General features: G+C 52.6%; 1 protein-coding gene across 1 annotated transcript in view; it reads right to left on the bottom strand.

Moving 5' to 3' along the window:
• EPHA8 (EPH receptor A8) overlaps window positions 1–8,818 on the bottom strand; it is a 47,520-nt gene extending 38,702 nt beyond the window's left edge. The window contains exon 1 of the mRNA XM_030507664.1: window positions 8,598–8,818. Coding sequence (XP_030363524.1) covers window positions 8,598–8,682 — 85 coding nt within the window. The 5' untranslated portion in view covers window positions 8,683–8,818. The remainder of the gene's footprint in view (window positions 1–8,597) is intronic.
• Between the last annotated feature and the right edge of the window lie 3,794 nt (window positions 8,819–12,612).

The raw sequence follows: 12,612 nt of genomic DNA, 5'->3' as shown, positions 1-12,612 counted from the left end.
TCCCAGGCAGGGGCTTTGTAGCTCAGGCGTGGGGAGAAAGGGTCAGTGGGAGCAGCCCTGTTCCCTTGGGCTTCAGTTCCTCTCCATCACAACTTCAAAGGCCTCCCAAGATTCACAGCAAGGCTCCCCCCGTGCAACAACGCTTTTTGCATCGATAATTAAACTCTTATCAGCACAGTTGGGCACTCCTGCTCCCTGCAACTCAAAGACTGTCAGGCTCAGCCCCTGCAGCCTCACGCAGGGTCTGCACACCCCACACTGGCCCCACAGCCCCAGCCCCACTCAGTAGGGAATGGCACGGGGAAGAGGTTATCTGCAGCAGGAAGAGAGTCTGGGTATGGGAAAGGGGCAGGGAAAGGCTCGCTGAGAGGAGGGGGACAAGAGCCAGTGGCGTTCGTTTCCCATCAGCTCAGACAGGACTTTGAAGGGGCAGGTGGGGCCAGGGTGGGTCAGTTGTTTGTGTCCCACCATTTAATCCAGGGGCATGCTGAATAGCTAACCACGACCTTTCCAACTCGGGAGGCAAAGCCAAGCAACAAAGCTGTGTCTTACTGGCCTCGGAGCATCACAGGGGACAGGACGGGATGTTCTGCTTTCAGCTTCCCCCTCCCCAGGACAAGTATTTATCTTTAAAGAAAGAAAAACAGTCATTTATTCACCAGCACACGGGGCTTCGAGGTAAAAGCAGCAAGCCTGGAGGGCAGGTCAGCACTTCCCATTCCGGAGCTGTGTGCAGGGGATGTGCCCCATGGATGCAGGTCGGCACCATGGCAGTGGGTTGCTGCACCCCAGCACTCAGCCGGATGGAGGCAGGCTTTGTCGGGCTGCACGTACTGAGGACACAGCGGGGATGGTGCCTTAGCTGCCCAGAGAGGAATTTAGAAAAGCATTGCGAGTAGATATAAAAGATGTCACCAAATCCGGCAGGAATGTGGGATTTCCACATTTCTGGAAGTACTAGACTGGAAAGAAGAAAAATATTCAAAAGAAATATTTTCAAACAATTGCCGTGACAAAAACAGTGCTGCTTTTTGGACGTGCCCTAATTCCCATTCCAGGATTTCTTCTCAGACCTCCAGATTGTTGCTGTGAACTTTCTGTATTTAATTTTATATTGTTTTGTAATGCATCAGGAGCGCTAAAGCCCATAAGGACTGCCCAGAGGGTCACCCCTTTTCAGTATACCGGGAGCAGAAGATACTTTGATGTAGGAAGAAAGCTTGTTTGTTCAATCAGTGCTAACAAAAAAATGCAGTTCAGGTTTTAAAAATAAAATTATCAACCCAATCCTTCCAGACCCTGCATGATATCATGTAAAATAATGTGCAGCACAAGAGCATAACCTGTGGTACAACCAACGTGTCATGAAATATTGTAAAAAATGAAACAAAACAAAACACTCTGAATAAAGCATTTCCAAGGGTAAAAACCTTGAAATTACAGGGCAGCGTTTTTTCTCCCCAGAAAAACACATCAAAAGCCAAACAACAAAAAAATGTTCCCTCACAGAAATATAGGTGAGAAAATATAGAGGTAAAATGCTCATATTTCCTACTCGGTTTGAGACTTCTGATGCTCTTGTACAGTGAGACAGCCAAGGCGAATTGGGCACGCTGGCTAAGGCACCCCAAATTGAAGCACAGACAGTACCACTGCTGGGCAGGGTGTTACAGCACTGATGTGCATTCCCCGTTGTGGCACACGCATGTTTCGGTGCAGACAGTGCGTGGTGAGAGCTGGACATAAATAACTGACTGGAAATGTTAAAAGAATCCACAGGCTGTCCCAGGGCTCAGGGATGGGGTGTTCGGGGCCAGACTTGAGGCCTGGAGCAAGAGGTGAGCACACGCTTCCACATCCCTAGTCCAGGAGCTGGTGCTGGTGGGGGAAGAGATATTTTGGGCTCAAGGGGTGGCTGGGCTTGTTGTAATTCAGGGCAGAAACCAGTGGAGGAGGTGGGAAGGCTCTAGGGATGGGGGGGTGAGAAAGGTCAGGGAGGCAAGAGATTCCATGGAAACATCCAATGTGAGCAGGGGAAGGAGCAGGACCACACGAGGCTAGGGAGGGGGCAGGCAGTGGGGAGCACCGAGGCAGCTGAAGGGTCCCTGGAGCCCTGTAGGAGGGATTTGCAGACCTGGTGTCCCCAGGTCTGGATTTGGCCTTCAAGGAGTCATGCATGTCCCTTCCACCACAATGTCCCCAGCCTAAGGGACAGCAAGACAACAGGGACACATCCATCAGCAGAGAGGAGCCTGCGCCTTGCACAGCTACCCCTTGGCATCTTGTCAGGCTAAAACCCTGCGAGAGCTAATCCGTCATCCCACACACCATGAAAGGATTACTTCTTGCACCCCTGACCAGTGTCCCCAAACCCAGAAGCTCAAAGAACAGATAATGGACCTTGCACCTGCACCAGGACTTCCCACTTTCCACCAAGCCCCAGGTTCAGGGACAGGCTGAACATCTCATGCCAACAATACAGTTACAGTTCTTAAAATTACACAGGAGAGTTTTCTAACACAAAATATACCTCTTCTGTTTGTGGTAAACAAAACCTGTGTGTTACAGACTTGGAGAAATGGGAGCCCTCTTCGGAGGGGTTTGTGCCGGTGTCCTCACACCAGTCCTGACTCCCTCATCTCTTTGCTCACATCTCTTTGGTATAGGAAAATAGACACAAATGCGTTTTCAGCTTTAGACACTGAAGTTTTTGACTTCTGCTGAGCGTTCTGGGAGTCGAAGCCCACACCAGGCAAGACTCTAATACCATCCCAGGTCTTTATCCCAGAGCACCCCAGTGCTTTCACTCCCCACCTGTAAGCCGCCTGCCTGCTCAGTTATCTCCAGCCTGTTTGCGATTTTGCAGATTTCTTACCCAAAATCAGACTCTCCGGTGTCCTCAGGTGGACCTGGTTCTGGAGATCTGTGCCTAGAGAAAAGCCTGTGAGCCCATTAGCTGGACAAACCATAAAGACACCTTGCCCTTCCCACTCACCCCTGCATCCCAGCAGTCCTGGCAAAGGTTTGAGTTTTATCCTCTCCAAAGGATTCAATAGTGAAATGTGGATTTTTGCAAATGTACCCACTTATCTGGATTATCTGAAGGGGCTTTGGATGGCATTTTTTTTTTCTGCCATAAGGCTGCCGGATGCTTTTTCCCTGATTTCTCTGAGGACACATCTTTTGCTCTCATATCAGTCGGCCACCCTAAACCACGCTTAGCTCTTTGTACCGTGGTGACATTTTTAAAGCAAGTTAATTTTTTTTTAAAGGCTTTTGCTTTACTTTGTTCTCTTAAAAAATAGCTTTCAAAAATGGAACATTTTCACAGACAAAAATACCAATAGTAAAAACATTTGAAGGGAAGGTCTGAATGTCTCATGCCACCAGTAAGGAAATATAATGAGAGTCTTTAAAAATTGCATGGGAGGTACCTAACACAAAAGGTATTTCAGCCAAGGAAGGATCCAGGGACTTGTGCATGCCCTTGTTGCTGGGATCAAGATGGTCTATCCAGCTGCAGCCACTCACTTACGTGTTTAAGGCATTTTAAGTAGGAGAAACTGGAGATGATAGAGCAGAAGATAACACAGGCATAACCATGGTACCAGGGCTGGAGGCAAAAAAAATATGAGAAGGGAATCTGCAAGCCCAATTTTGCCTGTGCCCATGAGGGGTGCAAGGCACCCGGTTGCACTCAGCATGCTTTCACAGCAGAAAAATACGGGCTTATTAATCTAGCAAGAAATGCCTAACAAGAACAAATGGCTGGAAGGTGAAGCCAGGCAAATTTGTATTAGGGAAAAGAGAGGTCCAGTTTTTTAAGGCTGAGGCTGATGAGCCATTGGAACGGATTACGGAAGACAGGGATGGGTCTGCCTTTGCCCATGTCTTCCGATAAATATTGAATAGATTTCTCGATGGTATCCCTGGCCCAAACATAGTTCATTAGGCTTTACTGGCGTGGCTGGACCTGATCCATAAAGGACTTATATCCTTTATGTTGTTATTTGTGACCCTAAGAACCGCACACCTACACAGGCAGGACATGGGGAATTTTGTTTCTTTTTGAAGGAAAAACGACTGCATGATCCCTCCGCTCACTTTTGAACTGCCACGGCCGAATGGGTTAATCGTTTCTCTGTGACAGAGGAATAATTCTGAATGTTGTTCATGCAGACACGCTGGGGTAAGGAGACCGAACTATCAAAAACTGTCAGGGTATGAATAGAGTTATCACATGAATGGATTTGCCCCTGGAGATAAAGGCAGCACCGGAGGCTGCCAGCGAGGCAAGCACGGATGTATGAAACGCAGGACCTGACCGAAACAATGAGCAGAGGTGTCGGGATGTCTTGATGAAATCAGTGCTCCCAGAGCGTTACTCACCAGGACCCACACATGCCGACCCCAGCGAGATGCATGGGACAAGCAGCTCAACCTCCCTCCCTGTCTGAGCCTCTTTTGGGTCTGGGGTTCGTTATTTTTTGTTGGTTTTGGTTTTTGTGCTTTCCTTTTGGGTAAAATATTTTTTTCTAACCATTTCTCAGCAGTTTTGAAAAATAGGGAATTCCTTTGTCCCTGTAGTAATTCATTGGGTTTTCAGTTGCATGTAAATTTGGATCCATCAGATCTATTTCCACCATCACCAAAATGGTGCCCATTTCTTTTCACTGTAAATAAATCCCTCACAATTTCAGAAAACAAGAATTCAAAGAGAGTGAATAAAAAGCCCACAGAGTAAGTGCAATTTGTGCCCTGTTGTGTTATTTTTCTGAGAATTTGGGGGTTAGATTTTCCAGAAGTTTTAATATAAGAAGCTATTAACATAAGACGAATGGAAATGAAGATGAGAAAGAAAGATCAGAAACATAGCCCCATGATCCTACCTAAAATCCTGCAAGTGTTTGCTTTATATCAGCATTTTGGGAGTAATCAACATATTACACACCCCAAAATGATTATTCTTTTTTTTCTGCAAATGTAGTTCAAATCAACTCTCCGTTTTAAACTAATGTTTCCCTATGCCCCCATCACCAAAAGTCTGTGTACCTAAAACCTCTTGTTTCCTATTCTTACGGAGAAACACGGCATCCTCACAGCCTTTTTACAACTGAAAAAGCTATTTCCTCTCCTTTTCAGAGCTTTGCTTCTCTCGCAGCCCCGACTTCGGCATTGAAGGGGTACAAAAGTAGTGCTGAATAAATGCGGAGATGAGTTTTTACCTCTTTTTCTGTTTGAGCAGAGGGGCAATTAATGAGATTACAATCAAGAGATTAGCAGGGGAGATCGCCACAAACCCTTCCTCTGGCCCCTGTTTCAGCTGCTGGGTTTTCCCAAGGATCCTGGTGTTCTCCCACATGCCATCCCTGTTGCAGGGAGGAATAAAACGTCGCCATCACTGACCCCATGGTGCAGGGATAAGGCGAGCATCCCTCTGTCATCAGCACTGCATACTCCCCAGTGCAGTCCCTGTACATCACCCTATCCCCATCACCTGCTGTCTTCCTCGGCCATCCTGACGTGCCCTGAAATGCTGCAGGAGGGGTCCCTGGGTCCCCCTTCCCTGCCGCACCATGATCCCCACCGAGGTACCGCCAAGCTCACGCATAGGCCATGGGGTCTGTGCTGTGATGGGGAAGAAGGTCACCCACCTCACTGATGGTGAGCAGAGCTGAGCCAGAGCCATCACTTGGGAGTAAGCAGAACCCAGCAGCAGCATTCCAAGTGCCATTTTCTGGCAGAAAATCAGATTTTGTCACCCCTCGCCCAAGCCTCAAATGTGGCAATTTCTGCTCATCTGATTTTCTTTACATACAACAAAGATATTTCACATTTTATTATTTAACTTCGGTTGCTGGTGTCATATAAAATATCTGCTTTGATATTTTTTGCCAGTGCAACGCAGCGTGTAATAGTGTAAATATTTTAGTCTATCACACTATCTTCATATTATTGAAAATAACTTTTCTACTTCCCTGCTCTAAAACAATTTAACAATTTCAGAATTCTTTTTTCTTCAGTGATCCAAATGGAAAACTCTCACATCCTGCAAATTTTCGCCCATGTATGAAGAAGAATCTGGGTTTTGGTTTTCAAAGCGCTTTGCAATGGCTGCCATGACAAAATGTGGGGATTTACCACAGAATAGAGATTCCCTTTTCCTCCCATTTCCAGGGCACCCACTGTATGCAAGACTGAAAGGAATGAAAAATATGTAATAACATATAGACCATATTATTTATATATAATTATATAATTATATATATAATTATATAATTCTATATAATTACATAATAAAAAATATAAGCTTGAAACTTCTTGGAACAAATCTTTCAGCAAAGAGAAAGGCACTGGAAGCTCTTGGAAGGCGAATAAAACCAGACTAAAGCCGTTCCTTCAGGTTGATACATGTCTTTATATACCAATTGCCTCTCAATATGCACATGCAGAGTGCAGCGCACACCAGTCTTAAATTTGCTTTGTGGCTGCAATTTTCTGCCCTGCAGCCCTTAAATGAGCACCAGGGTTGCTGGGTGGCGTGTCCGGAGGTGCACTGCGGCTGTGGCAGCGGGCAGAGGTCATGGTCGGCAGTGCTGGACACCTTTGTGCACCATGGCTACCCCCTCGTGCTGAGCCACAGGCTGCAGAGATGGGATAGCAAAGCCCAGCACAACCAGGGCGCAGGAGGCACCAGGGCTGTGCTGCACTTTGCAGCATCTCTCCATGTGTCTAGTCCCATCCCCATGCCAGGGCGCTCAACAACTGGCACAGCATGGACAGTGCCACCAGCGCATCTCAGCACCCTAGGGTGCTGGGTGCTGACAGGAACCTGCAGCCACATCCCCAGCTCCACTGCCCAGATTGCAGGGCATGGCTGGCACTGACCAGCTCCGGTACCCTTGGAGACACGACCATCCTTGCGAGCGGCGGACGGGGCCACCACCAGCTTTCTGCAGGATCTCACACTTTGTCCTGATGCCACCCAGCACCTTCTACCTGGTCTAACCTATGTCCTGCCTGCTTTGTCTTCCCCAGACCCCAGCTTATCCCCAGCCCCACATATCCCCCTGACCAAGGCTGTTATTGAGATTAGCTTTCCTTTCCAAAAAGTCTTGCGGGAAACTGAGGTCTTTCCCAGCTGGGGAGAGGCAAACTGCGCTCCAGGCCTGGCTTGTCCATACAGACACCATAAAACCCACTGCAGCAGCCTCCACAGAGGAAAGCGAAGAGGCCTCAGCCTTACTTGTCCATGCCCAGGGTTACCCAAGCTCAGGCAGAGCTGCTTGGCTTTATAGGGCTGCAGCACCAAGAGCCGCCGGCAGCGCAGGCAGCGTCCTGCACTGCACCCTGCCCTGGGCGCAGGGCGAGCAAGGGCTGGGGTGTCAGGGTGCTGGGGTCCCATCCAGCACCCACACAGCCCATCCTCAGCAGTGAGACACCAGTGAATCCCCCTCAAGGGCAGGAAAGCAGTGAAGAAAGGAACAGGAGGAGTGCCAGGAAGCGGACAGCGGGCAGAAAACAGGGTTAGAACCAGAATAGCTGGAAATGGATAATACAGGTGGGGAAGACTGGTGGGAGGGGAGGTATGGGTGGGTGTTGGGAGATGGCAGCAGGCACAACGACCTGGCCCAGCGGGTGTGCAAAGTGTGTGAGGCACCGCAGTGCCAGTCCGTGGGCCTCAGCATGCCGGAAGGATGGCAGGGATGCAGAGGCAGGAGAAGGGAGGGATGCCACTGCCATCACCGGGTAGGGACACCAGCACGGGGGCTCACTGTGGAGGGATGTGCTGTGCTGGCTGTGGCTCTCAGGTGTAGCAGAAGGGAGGAAGGAAGGATGCTACAGTGCCAAGGACACGTTTGGGAGCAGGAACGGCAGATCTCCGGGTTGATGATGATCAGCAGAGCCGGGAAGCAGCCGTGCTGCCACTGCCAGTGCAGGAGGAGGCAGGCGAGCGGGTGGGTGTCAGGCAGCGGGAGCAGCACTCCCAAAGCCAAGGGGGGACACCGGAGCAGGGTGGCACTGCCAAGGAGGTGAGCGCAGCCACAGCAGGGCAGCGTGGCCAGGCAGAGAGAGCAGGCCTAATGCGGCTGACACCGAGCTGTCAGGAGAGGGTCCCTGGCTGCATCCCTGCTTTCCACTTCAGAAGTTTCCAGCCCTTCCCTTCATGACAAGTTTCCCACCAAATTGCCCTCCCAGGTCCCCACATCCTTCCGTGCCCACCCATTTGCTCCATCCAGCAAGCATAGCCCTGTGCTGCTGCCAGCTCTGGTGATGGGGATTGCCATGGCTGAGCTGGTGCCTGTGTCCCTGTCCCCTCTGCAGCCACCCTTGTACGCTGCAGCAGAGCCCTTGCAGGGAGGCCAGGCAGAGCTGGCAGGCACTGCTGCAGAAATCAAGTCCTCCTGCCCAGCTCCGAAGTTTAGCCTCTGGTGCAAAAGCTCCAGGATCAGCAAACTCAGGCAGGCAGGAACCTGGAGCTGTGCTCCCCTGGGAATAGAGAAGTGAAGCCCATGCGGACACATCTAAACAGCCGCAGTGATCCTGCGGGTCCCCCCAACACTGCCCTGTCGTTCCAGGGCCACCCCGGTTCCTACCTTCGCTGGTGGTGGCAGAGAGGCAGGCAGCCAAAGCGATGATGATGGAGAGCGAGGATGTCAGGTCCCCCTGTGCCCATGCCATGGTCCGGCAGGGCCACCAGGCACGGGACAGGGCCACCTCGGTTGTCCCAGCACCTCTGCGAGTGAGCGCCCGGCGCTACGGCACTCACCGGCTAATGCAAAGGCACTTTGCGCACATTGCTCGCATCCACACAGGCAGCGCTCGCGGGGAGGGAGCTGCCTGCCTGTCACGGCTCGCAAGCCAATGGGCTGGGTGGGCTCTGCAGCGAGCCCCCCTTCCCGCAACACACGCGCTCGCTGTACCCAGCCTCAGCATCCGGACGGCGGGCTCCTGCTCCCCGCTGACATCCATCCATCCGTCCATCCACCCATCCATCCTCCCGCCTCGTGATGGCCCCCACTGCTTCGCACGCTCCCCATCCCTCTTCAGTGTTCTCGTCTGCAAGAGCCGAACTTGCAGCCTGAGCCGTGACCCAGTGGGGAGTTTGCACTCAGTTGGGGTGAGGCGTGAAGGGGATGGGGTTACCCCTCAGTCCCGGTGTGCATAAGGAGGAAAATCCCCTGCACATGCTCCCCTTGTATGTCTGGGGCCAGGAGAGACAGGCAGACACCTCACACACCTCGTCATGCCACACCATGCGGCTCACCCTTGAGCTGGGGCAGTGGAAGCAGGGGACAACATGGCCAGGGCTGACAACACCCAGGCTGTTTACAGCCACGTTGGCTACCTGAAAGAGGGCCAAACCCTTCAAAAGCAGAGCTGAGGAGGATGCAGAAGCTGCCCCAGGGTGGGCAAGGCCAGGTACAGGGCAGGGTGCCCTGCAACAAGTACTGGGCTGCCTGGAGAGCACAGAGCATCCTCCTCACAGCCCTTCCAAGGAAGCCCCTGCATCCCACTTGCTCAGAGCTGCCACAGCTGTTGAGCCAGGTGAGTACCTTGTTCAGCATTAAATACTCAGCATCTGTCAACAGACCCCCTACAGTGGCCATGACTGTTTCCCCATCTAAATGCTGAACAATCGCTAATACCTGCCCATGGTAACCACAGATGCTGACTCTTGCTGTGGGGTTATTCACTCTTCCATGTGCTCATGGCCAGAGGACCGATGTGTGATCTCAGCCCTCTCCTGCCCTCAGCAACTCGCCCCAGGAAAAGGCATGTGAGGGAGGACAGGCATCCCGCTCTGCTGACTATCAGGCCATCCCTTGAATGAAGCTCACCCCAGGCTTGCCCAGTGGGCTTGGGCAGGAGGGGAGTGTCTCACACCCTCCATCCCACCCTGGATCCCAGTGTGTTCCCTGGAGGTGCTGGACCCCACGCTGGAGTAGCCCACAGCGCTGTCAGCAGCTTCCTACATGCTGGAGTGAGAAGGGCTCCCTGCCTGTCTCACAGCACATGGTGTCAACAATTCCCCATTCAGAACGGATGAGAGTTGTGCCTGCAGGGACATGTCTGCACCACTCATCACCAGGACCTGGGAACAGCTCAGGGCAGCAGGTCCCTCCAGGTTTTTTGCTCTGCCTGCCTGGGAAGCCGTCTATTGGAGACAGCGCTGGAGAGATCCTGTCATCAGTGCTATCATGGGATGGGCTTGCAGAGCGGCTCAGGCAGTGACACAGCCATGGCTTGGGGAGGAATCCAGCAGTTCCCAAGGCATCTGGCAGAGGCTGAGCAGTGCTATCAGGCCACGGGTGATGCCATGATGGGATCTCCCACCTGCAGCTGGTGGGAGAGCTGATGTTCTGCCAGCTATTGCATTGCTGCTCCAACCCCACAATCTCCTTGTGCTCAAAGGGCTTGTCACAATCAGTGCTGGATGCCTCAACTCTTTGTCACCCAATGCCCAAGCAGAGCCAGGCATGCCAGAGGGACACCATCCACACTGCCACAATCTCAGACCCAAGCTCTGGAAATGAACCTCTGGGGAAGCAGAAGCCAGCTTTGGCCTTGCAGTAGGAAGTGATGCCTACTCCGTGTGATGCTCTAATGCAAGGGGTTAACCTTGCAGACCTCCAACACAACCCAGGCACCCACGTGGGCTCTGCAGTCCCCTGGTGTCACCCCAGCCCCATGTGTCCCAGGACCGTGGGTCCTCCAAGCCTGGCAGAGGTGCCCAGGGCTATCAGATATTGCACCTCCTCACAGCTTTTGGCTTTGCTGTGACCCAGCAGCCCAGAGAAGCTGCAGTGGTTCGGCATTGTTAGAGTGTAAAGGTGCTTTGCAGGAGCAAGGACACAGTGATGCCAGACTAGTGTTCCCCAAATCCGTCCCAGAGAACGGGAGGCCTCTCAGATACACTGTCAGCTTTGGGGAGAGAGGATGACATGTGCTGGGGTCCCTGCATGCAGTGGTGAGTGCAGCAGGGTGCTGAGCCTTGGTGGAGGACTGTGGTGACTCAGTGAGAACTGCCTGTTGTAGAGCAGAGCATGCATGCTGGGCACCGAATGGGTGTGTGGGGAGGGCAGGCATCCTGGTTTCACTGGACACTTGATTTTGTGGTCAGGATGTGCCTCATGTGGATAATCAATGCATGTGCCTGGAGGCTGGGCACTGTCAGAGTGTGCAAGCTGGTACAGGATGTGAACACTTAATAAAAAGCCTGGGATACTCCTGCCTGGAAATGCGGATCCTTTCCATACCAGGATCCAGCCACAGACATGGTCACAGGGTATTGCAGGAACCACAAACAACGCAGGACCCAGACTCATGGAGGATATCCACAGCCCTTCTCCCCACCAGCATCCCTCCCCTGGCTCCCAGTCATCTCTCCCTGGCTGGAGCTGGATGAGGCAGGACGTGTGCCCACCAGCTGCCTCCCCCATCTCGCTGAGTGCTTCTGCCTCTGCTCCTCGGTGAGTCTCTTGCCATCATCACGTCCCTCAGACGTGGTCCTGCACCTGGCTGTCACGGAGATGGGGAGGATATTTATAGATGCTGCAGGGAGAGGAAAGCACAGCTCAGATAGCGAGGATCAGCGAAGGAGGGGAGCCAAGCCTGGCTATACCCCCTTTTAGCACGGCCCAGGTCATTGTGCATTTACCAAGGAGACCTCCTTACTAACTCAGCAGCTCAGACCTAAGTGGCTGTTGGCCTTTTCACCCAGCTTTGCACCCAGGATCACTCATCGCAGCCTTGCAAGGAGTGAATCCGTGCCTGGGCTAGCAGGGAAGGAAGCCCTGCTCGCTTCCAGTGTCACTGCTCCTCCTGGGCCAGGAAAGCAACGTCCAGGCACTTCTGCTGTCCTGTAGTATCCGCAGGGCCAGGCGCCCCTGGGTCAGGGCTGGTGCAGGCGGCACTGGTGGCAGTCATTAAGGGAACATCACCATCTCCAGGACCACCAGCAGAACCAGGACACCCCTCCAATCCCTGCAGAGAAGGGGGTGCTCAGGGCAGGGACCAGAGCCATGCTGCAAGTCGCTGTAACCCCCTGATGCCTGTCCATCCGTCTGTCCTCTGCTGTACATCCGTCTGTCCTCTGCTGTACATCCCTTTCCAAGGAGGACGAGTGCCGAGAGATGATGGGGCATGGGTGCCCTCTTCCAAGCCCAGTGTGCATCCCTGTCCCACTCACGAGGTGTCTGTGGGAGGATGAGGATGAGGATGAGGATGAGGATGAGGATGAGGATGAGGATGAGGATGAGGATGAGCTGAGTGTGTCCTCAAGCAGAGGCAATGCTGCACAGAGGTCCAGAATCCTCCCGGCAAAGCAGTGCCCCCCTGTAGGTGGGGGACAGGAGTCCTGGGGGGGCTTTCCCCACACAAATGGCCATGCACAATATCCCCTCCATCTCTTGCACAGAAAACAGCCCTGAATCCAAGGACCTTTTAAAACTGATTAGACAAGTCAGGTACTCACTGCCTTCCCCCCTGCCCTGAGCCCTCTGCCCTGGGCTCCCCAGCAAATCTCTGGTAGCAGGATAGGATGGGGGTCCTGGACCCATTCAGGCGTACATCCTCCTCTGCACTTTCACATAGCTGTGGCATCCACCA

The sequence above is a fragment of the Strigops habroptila genome, chromosome 16, assembly GCF_004027225.2.
Source record: "Strigops habroptila isolate Jane chromosome 16, bStrHab1.2.pri, whole genome shotgun sequence".
NCBI lineage: Eukaryota > Metazoa > Chordata > Aves > Psittaciformes > Psittacidae > Strigops > Strigops habroptila.
This window is presented reverse-complemented; position numbering and strand designations above follow the sequence as displayed.